Below are 16,382 nucleotides of genomic sequence, written 5' to 3'. Positions count from 1 at the left end.
GGCAACAAAAATCTACCGTCACGGCTGGGAAGCCAGAGTCTGAGACCCCGTTGTCGCAGGGTTGCGCTCCCCCGGGAGGCTCCAGGGTGGGGATCCTTCCAGCCCCTTCCAACTCCTGGGGGTTGGGAGTCCTGGGCTTGTGGCCACATCTTCCCATCTGTGCCTCCCTCATGTGGCTTCTCCTCTGTGTCTCTGTCTCTCCTCTTCTCTCTCTCTCTCTTTTTTGACAGAGAGAGAGAGCACACAAGCAGGGAGAGCAGAGGGAGAGGGAGAAGCAGACCCCCCACTGATGGTGAAAGAGTCATTGAAATAATGAGAAAGCACAAATCCCATTCAACTGAAACAGATGCTCTCTGCCAACCTGTCCGAACCCCTGAGCCCCGTGCCTGGTATCAAGTGCTCCAGCACAAGCAGTGAGCTTAGAATCCAGAAGCCAGATTGTGCAGAATGAGCAGCCCGTAACATGGACTATAATTCTGCAGAAATGTATGTACAGGAACACTGCCTGTGGCCACCTGTCCTTGACCCACCTGCCCCTCGCAGCCCCGCGGGAGAGTCGGACCTGCCGTAAGAGCCACCACATGAGCCAACATTCCAGAACGATTTCACGATAACGTCAAAGCCTCCAAGGAACCGCCAGTGATGCAAATGGGATTTGCAGGTTGCAGACAGGGGCACAGGGGAGCTTCCTCAAGAAGGGCACGCGAGTCTTCACTCCTACAACCGCCCGGATGTTTATCCTTCCCCCCACTGCCATTTCCAAACGACTGCACTTCAAGTGCACTCCGGAAATGGATCCAAACATGACCCCACTTCATTTTCCGTTTATAAGTTTACTGGGCTGTCAACTACTTTGTGTTAGAATACAGAGAGGTGCTGACGCGTCCAAACCATCTCCGAAAGGTTTTCTAATCTTCCAGGAAGTGCGTACAGCCGACTTAAGTGCATGGCTCAGTGAATGTTCATGTCTGCACGGACATCAGGACACTGCACGTCCCAGCACCCTGAAGGCGCCCCCTGGTCCCCCCCAGTCCCTATCCCCCCACAGGCAATGACTGCCCTGCCCTCCATCACATACATTTGCTTCAGGTCTTTGTCCTTGTGGGATCGTACACTCGGGGTCGGCTTTAGTCACTCAACACAGTCTGCGAAAGTCACCACGTGGCTGCCTGGAGCAGTGGCTTGCTCTGGTTTGCTGCTGGGTGGTATTCCAAGGTCCGACCCCGCGACCCTGCGCTGAGGGGCACCCGACCTGATGGGCCGCGGTGCTCAGATGGCTCTCAGACACGTCTTCCGCTGAACAGGGCTCTCGTGTCTGTTGCACGTACACCTGGAGAGGAAGATCTGGGCCACGGGGTCCTTGTACGTTTCATTTTGGTAGATGTGGCCACGCGGTGTTCCTCGTGGCCGCACCAATTTACGTTCCCTCCAGCCACGGAGGAGCGTCCCAGCTGGTCTCTGCGCTCCCGCCCTGCCGCTCCGTGAGGCTGTCGTCTGCGTTTCCCGTCCCCTGAAGACACTGGGCCACAGGTAAAGTGCTTGCTCGTCTCTGCCTTGAGTCACTGAGTTGCCTCTTTCTTACATTTTTGAAGTTTTATGTATTCTGAATATGACTCTTTTGTCAGATATATTTATTGCAAACATTTCTCTAGCCTGTTACTGGCCCTTTTATGCTCTTAAAGGTATCCTAATGCAGAAATCAATAATTTTAATGATGTCTTCTCTATTGAGTGCTCTCCAGGACCTGCTTAAGAAGCTGCCACCACGGTCATGAAGCTATCGTCCTAGGTCGTCTTCTACAAAACCTTTTACTTCTTACAATTAGGCTTATGATCCATCCCAAATTAATTTTTGTGCTTAGTGTGCGTAAGAAGTCAAGATTCGTTTTCTCCTCGACATCCAGCTCACCCGGAACCACATACTGAAAAGCCTGTCTGGCCGTGGTGACCAGCAGAGGTGCCCCCACGCACGGCAGGGGTGCCCACGGTCTCTGCAGACTACGCTGTGGTCGGCTCGCCTGCTGATTCCTGCAACTCCGTGGTCCGTGGGTCGGGTAGCCTCTTCCACCATCCTCTTGCCCGCTGTCTGTGACAGCCACGCCTTCCCCCCGTGTCCTGATGCCTGCACGTCTGGGGCCCCGGGAGACCCCTCCCAGGGTCGGCCAATTCCAAGCTAATACATAGCTTTCCTGCAACTATGCATTCCACATGCAAGCCAACTATCAAGTTGCCTTACTCACCCCAGCACCAGACAACCAGGGGTGGCCCCCACGCTGTGGAGCCGCTGAAGTCACTCAACCGGCCACCCTAAGCCCCCTTGCTCTGGACTACCCACGTGGTCCCTTCGGTCCCGAGGAGGCCGCAATCCGGGCCCCTGTGCACGCTTTCCCAGCAGAGCCGAGCATCCCCTGGCCCTCCGTGCTGTGCCACGCCGCCTCCCGGCTCCCGGTCTGGCCGAGTCGTAAGGAATTTGACGTTTCCCCCAACTTCTCAAATGTGTTGGCATAAACTGTTCCCACTATTTTCTTATTATTGTTCTAACACCTACAGGACCTTGGTGGTGATCTCCTTTCCATACCTTTTATTTACAATTAGCACTATCTTCTGTTCACACGGATCACTTCTGATAGGAACTCAGGAGTTCGTAGTAATCTGTTCGGCTTTCTTCCCTGTTCTACCGATGTCTGCTTTCGACTTCACGGACATCCCCTCTTTTGTGCACGCCTCCTGCTTACTTTCGGTTTAATTTGCTACCCTTTTCCTCATTTCTTGACCCAGAATCAGACTAAGTGCAGCTGCAGGCACGAGGTCCTTCTGCCAGTTTCACCTGCGTCCTGTGGGTCCTGATGGGCTCTCTTTTCACGTCACTCAGTGGAAAATATTTTATCATTTCCATCGTGACTTATTCCTTGACTCGTGCATTATTTAAAAGCATGTTGTTTGATTTCCAAACATTTGGGGGGATATTCCAGTATCTTTTTGCTGTTGATTTTTTAAAAATTATGACTTGACTGGGCTCAGAGAAGACGCTGGTTCCGGTGAGATCTGTGTTGCAGCTGCGAGATCTTCACATTGTAAATGTTTTCAAGGGCATCTGGAAAACTCTGCACTGATTCCGTGTAAATTTCAAATTAGTTAGCACCTCTCTGAACACAGACGGGACACGTCTACACAAAGTCGCAAGTTGAATTGGTGGTCAAGGAAGAGAATAAAACCTTGTGACTAGATGAGTTTGTTACAGAAATTCGGGGTTCATTCAACATCTGGAAGCCGCTCAGATCTCTATCCTCACTGATATCTGTCTGCTATCCCATCAATTACGGAGCAAATGTGTCAAAAATTCCCCACCGTAACGTGGATTCGTCTTTTCATTTGACTGCGGTCAACTTTTATGTCCTGTAGTTTAAAATTAAGCATGCACGTTTAGACCCGTTACATTTCCTACAGAACTGACTCCATCATTATGTGAGGTCCCTCGAGTAATAATTCTTCAGTTTACTTTGATACTAAGATTAAAAACTTCCTTTAGGGGTTTCCTTGGTTTATCTTTTTAAAAATTTTTTAAAATTTATTCATTTGAGAGAGAGAGCTCATGTGAGTGAGAGCACGAGCAGGGGGGCAGAGGCAGAGGGAGAAGCAGACTCCCCGCTGAGCGGGGAGCCCAATGGGGGACTCGAAACCAGGACCCCGAGATCATGACCTGAGCCGAAGGCAGACGCTTCACTGACGGAGCCCCCCAAGCGCCCCTCCCTGGTTTATTTTATCTTTTCGCTTTAACACTTTCTGTATTTCTATTTATGAATGACATCACCTACAAACAGTAAAGCAGATTTTTTTTATCTTTTTATTGGAGGGTTTAGTCCGTGTGCAATAATGGACGCAGCCGGGTGAAATCTACCACATTAATATTTGTTTTCTTTTCGTCCTTCATCCCTCCCTACTTGCCTTATTTCGAGAGAGTTAAGTAGATTCCGTTTTTTCTCTTCATAAGCCCTTGAGCCGCGCTCTCCTATTTCTGCGCTATCCACGCGACTTCACGAAGAACGCCGGAAGCCTTCAACAGTCAAGCTCCTCCGTCCTGGATCCTTTGCGCTGTTAGCGTCTTGCGTTATACTCTGATCTCTGTTAAAAACCCCATAAGAAACTCTAAATGTTCTTTTCAATGATCACGATGCTTTCCTGCCACGCGCAGGGCCACTTCCGCTGTGGCCCGAGGGCTGGCTTCTGCACGCGGTGTGGGGGGGCGCGTTCCCCGTCTGTGTGTGTGGACGACACGTCTCCACTCGGCCCCTCTGTGAAGAACACCGTGGCAGGTGTGCGGCCTCCCTGGGACTCTGCTGACTCTGTCTGGCTCCCCGGGAAGCGGTGTCTCCCTCCACTGGCTGCTGTTTAGACTCTTCTTTTTGTCGTTGGTTTCCAGTAGTTTGAAGGTGATGTGCCCAGATACTGTTCTCTGTTTGGTATTCATTCTGCTTGGTGTTTCCGGAGCTCCTTGAATCTGCAGGATGGCAACTCTCTTCAGCTTCGGGAAACCGAACGGCCCCGTTTCTGCCTCTGTCCTCAGGAAATCCAATTACACACGCATTACACACTTTCACCCAGCTTCATGTGTCTCTTTGCTTTTTTCCATTCTTTTGTTTTCCTTTTTTTAAAAAAAAAAAGATTTTATTTATTTGTTTGACAGAGAGTGAGAGACAGAGAGAGCACAAGCACAGGGAGCGGCAGGGAGAGGGAGAAGCAGGCTTCCCGTGGAGCAGGGAGCCCCATGCAGAACTCGATCCCAGGACCCCGAGATCACGACCTGAGCCGAAGGCAGACACTTCACCGACGGAGCCCCCCAGGTGCCCCTCTTTTGTTTCCTTCCTACGAGCTTCAGCAAGGACATTTTCCATTCTTCCAGTTCACTAACCCTGTCGTAGGTCGTATCCAGACCACTATTCGACTAGGAATGACTTCTTAATTTCAGACATTGCATGTTCATTTCCAGAATGCTGAATGTGTCAATACCAGGCGTCTTCCCGTCTGCTTTCCCGGCTGGGATTCAGGCTCAGGGCTCTGCGTTTATGAGATGCAGAGCGTGGCAAGGACCGGTTCACAGGCTGCCACTCTTCCAAAGACAGTCAGGCTTCTGTGTCGTTGCTGCTGCTGCTGCTGCTGAGCGGACAGACTCGGGAGGGCTTCACTCCCGCTGCCGTCGGGCCCGGTCGAATTCGGCTTGGGTCTTACTCTGAGGGAGTGACCCTCACGTCAAGGTGTGACCCCTCCAGGGTCTCCGCTGAAGGCCCAGGGTGTCTCCCTTGTTTTGTCGTTTTTAAGTTGTATTTATTACATAATCTCTATAGGCAACGTGGGGCTGGAACTCACGACCCCGAGATGAAGAGTCGCATGCTCCTCCAACTGGGGTGACTGCTGCCGCCCCTGGGCTGTCTCCCTTGTCTCCTTGACCCTCCCTGGGCTTGAACGGCCCCCTCTGTGCCCCAGAGCCACGCTGCTGTGGAAAGCTCTGCTCTGCTTCTCTACGTGCCACAGCTGTTTTCACTGGGACTCTGGAGTGTTGCTCTGTGCAGGCCTCAGAAGCTGAGAGGGCTCGTGTGCAGATTTGGCGGTTCCGTCTCTGTGGCTTCTTGCTTTCTGAGGTTTGCTCCTCCGGTCCCAGCTACCTTCGGTGCCCTGAAGGGCACCCTCCATCCCCTTGCCACGGAGCACCCTGCTGTTCTGTACTTCGCGTGTTTCCTGCTCCAGGTTTGGGAAACAGGCCGGAAACACATCTGGGGTGAAAGCACAGCCCTCTGAGTCCCACCTGTGCTGGTCAGTCTCCAGGGTGTGTGTGTGTGTGTGTGTGTGTGTGTCTGTGTCTGTGTCTGTGTGTGTGCTGGCCAGATTCTCAAGGAGATTCTGCCTGGAGAGTAAGCCCAATACAAGCTGTCATGGTTGAAACTAGGAGTTCAGAAAGTTTTCAAGTGTTTTCTTTAAAATAACTCAATGACTTCTCCCTAGTGCCTGAGTTCCGTGCCAGTGCAAGACCAACAATAATCAACACTAGATCATTTAAGTTTGGGGGTTGTTTTTTGGGGGGGGTTGGTAAACACAACACCCAACGTGGGGCATGGACTCACGACCCCAAGACCAAGAGTCGCGTGCTCCACCGACTGGGCCAGCCGGGCGCCCCCCGATCACATATTTTAAAGATTTTATTTTTATTTATGTGACAGAGAGACAGCCAGCGAGAGAGGGGACACAAGCAGGGGGAGTGGGAGAGGAAGAAGCAGGCTCATAGCAGAGGAGCCTGATGTGGGGCTCAATCCCAGGACGCTGGGGTCACCCCGAGCCGAAGGCAGACGCTTAACGACTGAGCCACCCAGGCGCCCCCCGATCACATATTTTAAATGCAATCTAAGTTAGTAAGTTAATGTCCCTAGGTGGGCAGCAGTCTTCATTTCTATGTACGCACATGCACACGCACACGCAACATCGAATCTCTGATGTCTCTCTACCATGTGAACACGGCAGAGACACGGAAAGGCACAAAGTGAACACGGATGTGGAGCATGTTTTGTGCCGTAAATACACCCAAGGAACAGCCTCTTATCACTGAAATTCTCTGTGTTCAAGAGAGATTAATGTTACAGATTGAGAAGTTTTTGAAAAAAACTCTCTGAAATCAATCATGAGCCACAACATTTCAATGAGAAATTCAACAAAATATAACAGATTAAATCTCTAAATACACCTGCTGAAAATTCCACGTTAGACGGCTGCACAGTTTTAAGGGACACAATGTGAGATGTACGAACAAAACCAGACAGCTATCCATCCTGAGAGTGTTTCGTGCACCCCTTCCCGTTGGACCACCTACCACAGCCTCCTTCTTTCTTTTTACAAACCTGTTTCTTTCAGGTACTATGGAACCCGTCTGAAATGTTTTAATTGTTTTAAATTTTTTTTTAATTTTTAAGTAATCTCTATCCCCAAAGTGAGGCTTGAACTCACAACCCCGACATCAAGAGCTGCATGCTCTCCCGACTGAGCCAGCCAGGCGCCACAACGGCCTTAAAATGTCAACGAAAGCCGTTCGGTACAATAGCACAGACCGACACTCCCCAGGGCAGGCGTCCTTGTGAGCCCGCTGGTCCACACTCCAGCACCCCAGGGAAAGCCAAGTGAGCAAACAGAAGGAAAAGCAGCCACAGGGCCTCTGTGTCCCCACCCAGTGAACCCAGAATGCAGATGTCTACACAGGCCACTTCTGCCATGGTATGTCCACATTGAGACATAAAATCTCTGAGACCTCACAGCTCAAAGAGCCCATCGTGACCATTTAAAAGCAGATGGGGACTTACTTAAAGCCACGAGACACTGGATCTCCTGGAAGGGTGACCTGCACTGACTGGTCTTTCAACACGTCGGCAAACGATACCCTGAGCCCCTCTGAAAACCTGGTTTTTCTCCGTCTTCAGAACTTGCTTAATGGTAAAGCCTGCAGCAAATGGTCATGGCAGGGGCAGCTGAGACTGCTCCTAGGCCACACCCAGCCACAGCCACGGGCGGGGCGTGGCCTGGGGAAGGTGGGGGGCTGCCTGTCAGACTCATGGGGAAGGATCTCTCTCCCAGAAACCAACCCACACCTGCCTCAGCTGATTCCAGATGCTGGAATGGGACAGCCTGCTTCCTTCCTAGGAAACCACGTGCTGCTTGGCAAACCTGAGCCTCGGGGTCCTGGACATCCCACCACACCACAGCCACCTGCTCCGTGTGCGTAAGCAGACACGGAACCTGACACGCCCAATGAAGGTGGACAAGAGCAAACACAAGGTGCTCTTTCTGAAAAGACGCAGAGCTTCAGTAGTTCTCCACCAATGCTGTCGCCTTGGGAGACATGCCCTGCGACACACATATCAAGCATATTGCGGCTAGGCTTTGTCCGTGGGTTTTTCCAGATAGAATGGGGTCGGAGCTACTTGGTTCCTTTTTCCAGGGATGGGGACCTGCTTTTCTGCTCCCACAGCTGGCAATCCTACAGGGTCCCGGTGAACACAAGCCCTCGCCGGGAGGCTGGAGACACACCTGCCCCGCCGGCCCACCAAGGGGCCGAGAGGCCTCCGCCAAGGATTCAAGAAACACCAGCTTTTAAGTACACGCCAACACCTAGTCCCAGCTCCCCACAGCTGCCCCCACCTGACGTGGTTCTGCCATCACCCAGTGGTCACCGATCCCGAACCCCAGGCCTGGCCGCGGCAGAGAGGCATGTGGGGATGTCTGCTCCTGCGCAGACAGAGGTGTCAGGCCAAGCCTCTCCAGCCTTGAAGCTATCCTATGCAGCACAGGCATCTGCTTCCATAGTGCTTCCCTCACGGCTCCTTTGCTGACTTCACGGTAAGGCTGTCGGAGCTCTGCGTGAGCCCATCAGGCCTGGGGAGGGGCACTGGCCACGCCGCGTGCGGGAAGAAGGCCCCAGGCATCCTGGGCAGGCCCGCGGCCCCCACAGAGACCCACCCAGGTGCCAGCAGGGGCCAACTCCAGAGGAGGCCTCGCTGCCGAGCCCGGGGCTCCAGGTGTCAAGGGGCATCGATCTAGGACAAGAGACAGACAAGTTACAGGTGTTCAGGAGGTGATGACACCACCTCGTGCCAGGCCCCTGCCCTGTCACCACGAGGACAACCTGTCCCACATCTGGGAGCAAGGCTCCCGTTAATTCTCAATGGACAGACAACCACAGGAAAATCCTCGTTAACAGAACACAACGTCTCCCACCAAAACCACCTTGTTGGAAAAGACCGCGTAGGAATCATTAAATTAATTTCAAAGTCCAAAATATGTGGTTCAGCTCTTCTTAAAGATTTATTTTTCTTCAGGGAGACAAACAGACCTAACAGACCTTTCTTTTATAAACAACCCTCTGCCCCAGGAACAGGAAGATTGCTCTGTGTGACCTTCCTGAGGCCCCAGAGGCCCTGCGTCTGTGATCGTCACACAACCACCCAGCACTGCCTGCAAAGCCACCTCGAGACCAGCGCGGGTGTCCTGAACCTATTGCTGTCCGAACCGAACGTCTTTACGCGAGGAGAGAAACTCCTCAGAGCAATCTCGTAAATATAAAAGCATACTACTATTTAAATTTATTTAAATATATGTTTATATTTTATAAACACGGACAACGAGAAGCACGGCACAGGGAACACAGTCAATGGTGTGCGGTGACAGATGGCAGGTGCACCGTGCTGGGCACAGCTGTCACCTGAAAATCACGTAACACTGCATGTCGACTGTGCAGACACGAGCGGACACATATAACCAACTTAACTCCATGTAACGGAGTAGCAGTTACTGTTGCAGAAGCTGGGTGCTCCCCACCTGGCTGGCTGAGCATGGAGAAGAGAGAGTGTGCACAATGGCGTCTACCACAGAAGCTCGTTAGGAGCCCCTGAGCGCGCCCAAGGACACGCCAGGGACACGCCAGACCCACGCCAGGGACACCCCTGAGCGCACGCAGAGTTTAGCGCACGTGCGTGCTGCTGGACGGGCAGCTGATCTGGGCTGCCCGCGATGTGGCGGCCACTCTCACGTCTTACCTGGGCTGGGGGGGCAGTGCTGTCCTGGGCTTGGTCTGGCTGTTCACCAGAGTGGGCATCCCGGGCTCTGAGTGGAGGGTGGAGGGGCCAGAGGGAGGGGCTTCTGTTCTGCCATCAGCATCCCCCCAAGAGTGAGTCGGGCTGGTGCCAGGCCCTGGGAACACAGGAAACGAGTCTCACCCACGTGAACGAACACCAGCTGGTGGGCTTGCTGCAGAGTTCCAGAAGTGCCATGCTTGGTCTTGCTGCTGTGAGTGGAGCGCAGCCGTGGGACAAAGCCTGGGTCTTGCTGGAGGTGGGCGTTTGGGTATTTTTATCCACTCGCCACCCCCAAACAGCAGGGGTCTCCGCATGTGACTTGTTTGGGGTGGGGGTCTCTCTCCCAGAAGCAAAATGATTACGACAGAGGGTTCTAGCACAGAAAGTCAGGACACGTTGTGAGAACACGGAGCACGTGCACACCTGTGGCCTTGGGAAATGATCTTCTGGAAAAAACTCCAAGATGTGTCGAGCAGACTATTTATCTAAAAGTGTAGTGACATCATCCAACGCCCTTTTGCAAAAAGTTGTTTAAAATTCCAGTGTCGATCCAGATTTTTCACACACGGTAAGAAGTCATCTTTGATCCACAATCAGAACAGAAATCAGCTCAGCTGTCCCCCGCAAAGTGCTCCTGGACGTCCGGGCCAGCCCGTGGACACAAGGGTCAGGAAGGGACGGAGAGCCCCCGCCACTGCTCCCCCAGGATCTTTCAAGCATTCCCTCCCCGTGAAGAGCAGGAGAGAACTCGGCACATGGTCCTACTCAGACAGGACAGCACCAGCTGCGACTTAGGGGAGGGCCTCGACTCTTCTTCAAAAGGAGTACCTATGAGTCAACAGCGACAATAACCGGGGATGATGCTTTTCAGGCCGGAGTTACCTCGGATGCTGGAAGGACGTGGCACCTTTACAAGACGCTCACCCTCCCGGACCCACAGAGAGCCGGCTTCCCTTCCCTTTGTTCCCGGGAAATCAAGCAGCGACCCAGGTGCGTGAGGCATTTCTCGAGGGTCCAAGAAGGCGACGCCCATGTCAAGGTCCCACCCAGATCCACGCACACTCACAAATACAGCTCGTAAAACAGAGCCACATGTTAAGCCACGGCCAAGGCTTTTCACAGCTTCCATTCATTGAACAGTGACTGTGAACAGGTAGGGTCCTCACCTACCACTGGAAACGTAATAAAAGTAAGAGAATCAAGTTAAGCCAAATCAAATAAAAAGTACAAAAGTTTCTTTAATCAGTTAAAGACCGTGGATCTGGAAAGAAACCATGTGCCGAATCTAAGAGCCAAGCCCATGTGATTAGACCATCAGACCTTCCCTAGAAGGTTCCGGACCATCCGGAAAGGTGAATGCCGGCTGCTCCTCGCGGCTTGAGCGCTGCCTGCACAGCCCCTGAATTTAAACACCTGCAAACCGTCATCCCTCTCTTTCGCAAAACTGCCATGAGCAGACCACGTTTGTGCCCCACAATGCTCCCCGCCTCGGGAAGACCAGCAGAATCGCGACGGGCCTCGGGAGCCCCCACACAGCGCGCCCTCTGCAAGAGCTGCTTCCCATTAAACAGCGCATCTTCCCGTTTCTCCGACGACGAGCCCAAGCCTGCTAGGATGGAGACGCAATTTGGGGCACTCCGAAAATTGTAATGGCGGTGAGCATGAGGGGGAGGGTCCCCATCCTACAAAGCAGGAGAGCCCTCAGTGGGGAGCGAGGTGAGAAACGCGTGACCGAGTCGCCGGAGCCAGGCCCTGCTGCACCGCATTCAGCTGGACGGAAAACCTGTCCCTGCCCACGAGGCCATCTGGAAACCAGCAGTCACGGCAGAGAGGCGGCCGGCGTGGGCTCTGTCGGCCCTGACGCTTCACCACGAGCACTTAGAGAACCTGCCTGTGAACCGGGCAGCGCGGCGCAGACGGACGGACGGACAGCAAACGGAGTCGCTTCGGCTCCTTCTTGCGATCTCATAATACGTGGCAGTGGCTCAGGCCACACGGCTAATAGCAGCCCCTCTGCGGGGACAAACGTCTCCGCAGCAGGTGTCTGGACCTCTTGCCACAACCACGTCTTTGCCACAGGACGGCAGCTCAGCCTCTGTCTGCCTGACACCGTGAGGCGGCCCACCAGGGACGGGGAGGGCGGGCAGCTACGATGGCGGCTGACCACAGCGTTTTGGGAAACAGAGTTTTTATCTGGATATTTTCATTCTTCATTTTAGTATATACCTAGAAACAGACAGACTTTATTTAGGATGTCAGAATATAGTATTTTTAAATAACCCATTTTCCCACCAAGTTCTCTGGCCCCTCTGCCTCTAGTAGGTTCTTACAAGAAAAAATGGGAAATTTAGAATAGTGAAAGTAAAGAGGTTAAAACATCACAGGAATAACAAAACACCAAAACCCACCGGCTGACCTGACCCGGAATTAGTCACAGATGTACTAAAAGCAAACAGGAGAGGACTTTACTTCCCAGCTCCCCCCACTCCCTGCAAACTGGGAAGAGTCTGACAATCACACGTGTCCAGAGCACGCCCAACGTCCAGATGTATCAACACAGCGTCCAGTGACCCACACTCGAAGAGGAAGCTTGAGGAGAAAAGCCCACCCAGGACAGCCAACCCTGCAGGGCTTTACTCCAGTGTGAGACCTGCTGCAGGAGGGAGGGGCCCAGACAGAGGGGCCCAGCAGGGGTGGCCGGCGGTGCCGCACCAGGAGCGGGGTAGACCCGGTCCAGCACGGTTCCCAGCACAACGCACCAAAGGCCTTTCGGACCGGCCCACACTGTAGGCAAAGGCTGGCAGACAGAAGACAAGTGAAAAGTACCGAAAATCACCCCTCGCTCCAAAGTCACCAGTGACGGCAGAGGCGGGCACTGATCTGGCCCGCCTGCAGCCCATGATGCGTGGCGCTCTCACGTGCATTAGGACTGTTACGGGGGGACCGAACGAGCGAGCCCCACATCTCCACCAGCCACAAACTCCCAGTCACATCCCCACGAGAGGCACAAACCTGCCCAGTCGACCCCCGGTGCCCTGGGATCGCACAGGCCCAGCGATCTCTCGGCCGACGGCACAAGGTCTGACGGGAAGTGGGGCGGGACCCACGTTTGGGACCATGCGTTCAAGGGCTCACAGACGCTACTCTGTCCTAAACCCACAACAGCGGTGTGATGCATTTTCGGACGGGGCAATGAGGCCCCAACATGTCTTTAAAGCATGCCCAAAGCCAAGCAGTGCGTCCACAAGCACCCAGCGTCGGTCCAACTTCACAGCCAGGTCCGGGAACCGAGCACGGCGTCAGGCTGCTCAGACGGCGGCCTGAGCTCTTGACGACGTGCCGGGCAATGAAGAAACAAAAGCATTGCTCCCACTTGCATCTTTATTGGCCATAAGCACACGTCATTGCTCCAACACAGAAACTTAGGGTATTTCAGCGCTCATGAAAACAAACTTGTAAAAACACTGGTTTTTTTTTTTAAATTAGAGTAAAAATGAAAACAAGGATGCGCGTCCCAAATCCCCAACACAGGAGCCGGCTTTCCTTCCTCCGCGGTAGTCGGGAAACCGCTGCGTCCACACTGGCTGCCACTCCGGCCCCATCCACACGCTCACACCCACGGCACCCCTCTGCACCCGGGGCCTCCTGTTGTGCGGTGTGCCCCCCGCACCTCGTTCCCGCCGGCACCCACGGTGAGCACCAGCCAAACAGCACGTCCCTCCTTGGACGGCCAGAGACCCCGTGCAGGCGGCCGCCACGTCCACGCAACGTCCCCAGAACAGATCTTCAGAGCACCTGTGGCTCGCTCCCGGGCTGGCGCCCAGCGGGCTCACAGGCCCTTAGAGGTCAAGGGCAGACGCCCTGTGTCTTGTAGGGGGAAGACAGTCCCGGGGAGCCCGCTGCTGGGCTGCTCGGCCGCACCTTCCGCCGTTTCTCGGGTAGTCTGTCATTTGCTCCCGGATAACTGGAATTCGGCTGGAGACATTTAAGCAGTAACAACATCCAACTCCTTTCAGAACACTCGCATGCAACGGGCATTATCTAGCGGAGACAAAGCAAGGATATGCGCACGCACGTCGCTCCCACTGCCAGTGAACGGGCACAAAGGCGGGGACGAGGGCCAGCAGAGGGAGCCCGCGCCTGTCCCTTCGCACAGGGGCCCTCATCCGGCCCCCCTTCCTGACTCACACGGGGCTCCCGCTTCCAGGCCCCGCACTTATAAGCTCGACAAGGCTGTTGGCTCAGATGCCTCGATTTCAGTGTGACACGTTCGAACAAACACTTGCTGTTGCCCTAACAACCACACACGAAGCACCGTGTCCGCCGGCACGCGGGCCCTGCAGGCACAGCCTCCTGCGTGACCCGCAGCCAGTGCGGCCAGACGCCCCACAGCACAGGTCCCCACGGACGCGCCCCCCTCCCCCACTGCCTCATCTCCCCCACCCCCGGCGCTCCTTCCAGCACTTACGGGACAGGGAGTGGGCACCTTTGGGCAGGTAGTCCAGCAGCAGGGAGCTGTCGTCCCCCAGCACGTCCGCCTTGAGAGACAGCAAGCTGTTCTTGCTCAGGAGGGCCGCCCGCAGGTTGGCCACGGCGGTGGCCTGGTGCAGAGCTTCCTCCTTCTCGGACGTCAGGGGCGGGCCCAGGTAGCTGGCTTCTCCTCCCAGGAGACCCTCGTCCACGTGGCCGAAGAGCTCAGCCCTCTCCCCGCGGCTGTCGGAGCTGCCGGCTTCAGTGACAGTCAAGTCCGCACCTGGGAGAGGAAACACACGCAGGTCAGCTGAAGACTCTCCAAGAGGGAAGTGGACACGTGAGGGACGGGCTTCCTGACGCCCAGCTGCTGGTCCCGTCCTGCCAGCCGACGCCCCTCACCTGCCCCGGCGCAGTAGTGACGTCTCCGCCGAGGCCTCGGGGCGGGGCGGTCCGCTCAGAACATTGGGGGCGCCCCCTCCCCAGACGAGAGGACAAAGACCCGCTCGAATCTCTGCTCTGGGGCTGAGCGCCAGAGCCCACGGCGCACGTGCGGTATTTTCATCTCTCAAAGACAACGCGACTCAGAATTGGATCCACGACCCCACAGAAGAGCTAAAACTACGAAACTCTTAGAAAGTCTCCACGCTCCCGGCTTGGGCAACGGGCTCTCGGACAGGACAGCGAAAGCACCAGCGGCAAAACAGGTAAACTGGGGCTTTGTCAACGCGGAAAACTTCCATGCCTCCGAGAACACCCGGAGGTGAGAAGAAGACAGGGCGCCCGGCCGCTCACTCGGCGGCGCCTGCAGCACGTGACCTCAGGGAGGGTCGCGAGTTCGAGCCCCCCACTGGGTGTGGAGCCTACTTACAATGAAAGAAGGAAGGAAGGAGGGAGGGCAGGAAGGAAGACAGCCCATGAAAATATCCACAAATCTTACATCTGATATGAGATCCTATTCAGAATATATAAAGAAGGTTTACAACTCAGTAAAAAGAAAAATCATCCAGTTTTAAAACGGGCAAAGGACCTGAGCAGATATTCATCCGAAGAAGACACATAAATGACCAGTGGGCAACGTCCAACACTATCGGTCATCAGGGACACGCACCTCGAAACCACGAGAGTCCACTTCACGCCGACCAGAGTGGCTAGAACACGTCAGACCGGTCAGACGGTCACAAGGGCTGGTACGGGTGTAAAGAAACTGGCCGGCTCCTCGAGAGACCACACAGAGTGACCACCCGGCCTCCAGCGTCCGGAGGAGTTCGTACCCAGGGTAGTGAAGACACACGTATGTGCAAGCTGACGGCGACACTATTCGTGACAGAAAGAGGAACAACCCCGATGTCGGGGGATGACAGGCAAGCAAGATGGTCCCTCCTCGCAGCGCACTCTTGCTCGGCCGTGCAAAGCAGCGAAGTGTGAACTCGCTACCAGGCAGATGGGGCCTGGCAGCCAAGGCAGCTCGAGCGCGGGCTGCTGATCCCCAAGTCCCGATGAATTCCACCAGGAACATCACGGACAGACGTGCAAGCAACCCTGTGCCCCCCTCACACAAACCACCCCGCAAATCGGAGTCCCGGCAAGGGTGCCCGAGCCCCCAGACCAAGTCTCGTCTGTGCAGGGAGGTTCTGGAGTCAACACCACGTGCTGGAGGCTGGGGCTTCCCACAGAGGCTGCCTGTCCCGAGCATCTCCTGGGACTCAAACTACACTGTTTACAAAAAGCTTGAGCGGACACCAAGCGTCCAGTCTCACATCTGAAAATGGGTTGAGCTCCAACAATGCATTTGTAAGTTGGTCACGTAGGTCCACCCACCGCACACTTGTGACACGCACACACGTGCTTCCTCACGGATACACGTGAGCACACAAGCTATGCGTCCTCGGGCAGGTACCAGCAACGGCCAGCGCTGGTTCCAGCAAGACAGGAAGACCCTGCCCCAAGATGAGGGACAGCGCGAGACAGCGGCTGCTCTGCAGACACAGGACACGTGTGTGGCACCAAGAAATGACCACACGCCAACTGCACGGGCAACGGAGAGGCACTCAGGCTCATTCCCTGACCTCTTTTTAATAAACGAAGCAAACAGGATTAAAAATATCAACATCTAATTGTCAAGGGCGATGTGTTAAATGTAAAGGTTTTATTCTAGGGGGGAATACAGTGTTTTTTCTCGCTTCCTATAAATGATACATCATAACATTTTGAAAATTTAGCTCACAGTCTTTAGCTGGAAAGTAAAAAAGAGATTGTAATTAAAATAAGCAGAATTTTTAAACGATCAAAGTAAATCAGGCAG

At 54.3% G+C, this 16,382-nt stretch overlaps 1 protein-coding gene across 4 annotated transcripts in view; it reads right to left on the bottom strand.

The window, feature by feature from the left end:
* The window catches only part of ZBTB46 (zinc finger and BTB domain containing 46), a 65,781-nt gene that overhangs the window by 9,777 nt on the left and 39,622 nt on the right, over positions 1–16,382 (bottom strand). For 2 of the 4 annotated variants that reach the window (XM_034639829.1, XM_002925694.4), the window contains exon 3: positions 14,076–14,360. The exons of 1 other annotated variant lie outside the window; for it this stretch is intronic. In XM_034639829.1, the coding sequence (XP_034495720.1) occupies positions 14,076–14,360 (285 nt within the window). Of the gene's footprint in view, positions 1–9,568; positions 9,723–14,075; positions 14,361–16,382 lie in introns of all 4 variants that reach the window. One more of the 4 variants, XM_019806401.2, reaches the window with a different exon arrangement.

This window comes from Ailuropoda melanoleuca, chromosome 13, assembly GCF_002007445.2.
Source record: "Ailuropoda melanoleuca isolate Jingjing chromosome 13, ASM200744v2, whole genome shotgun sequence".
NCBI lineage: Eukaryota > Metazoa > Chordata > Mammalia > Carnivora > Ursidae > Ailuropoda > Ailuropoda melanoleuca.
Note: the sequence above shows the minus strand (reverse complement) of the source record. Positions and strands in the feature narration are given on the sequence as shown.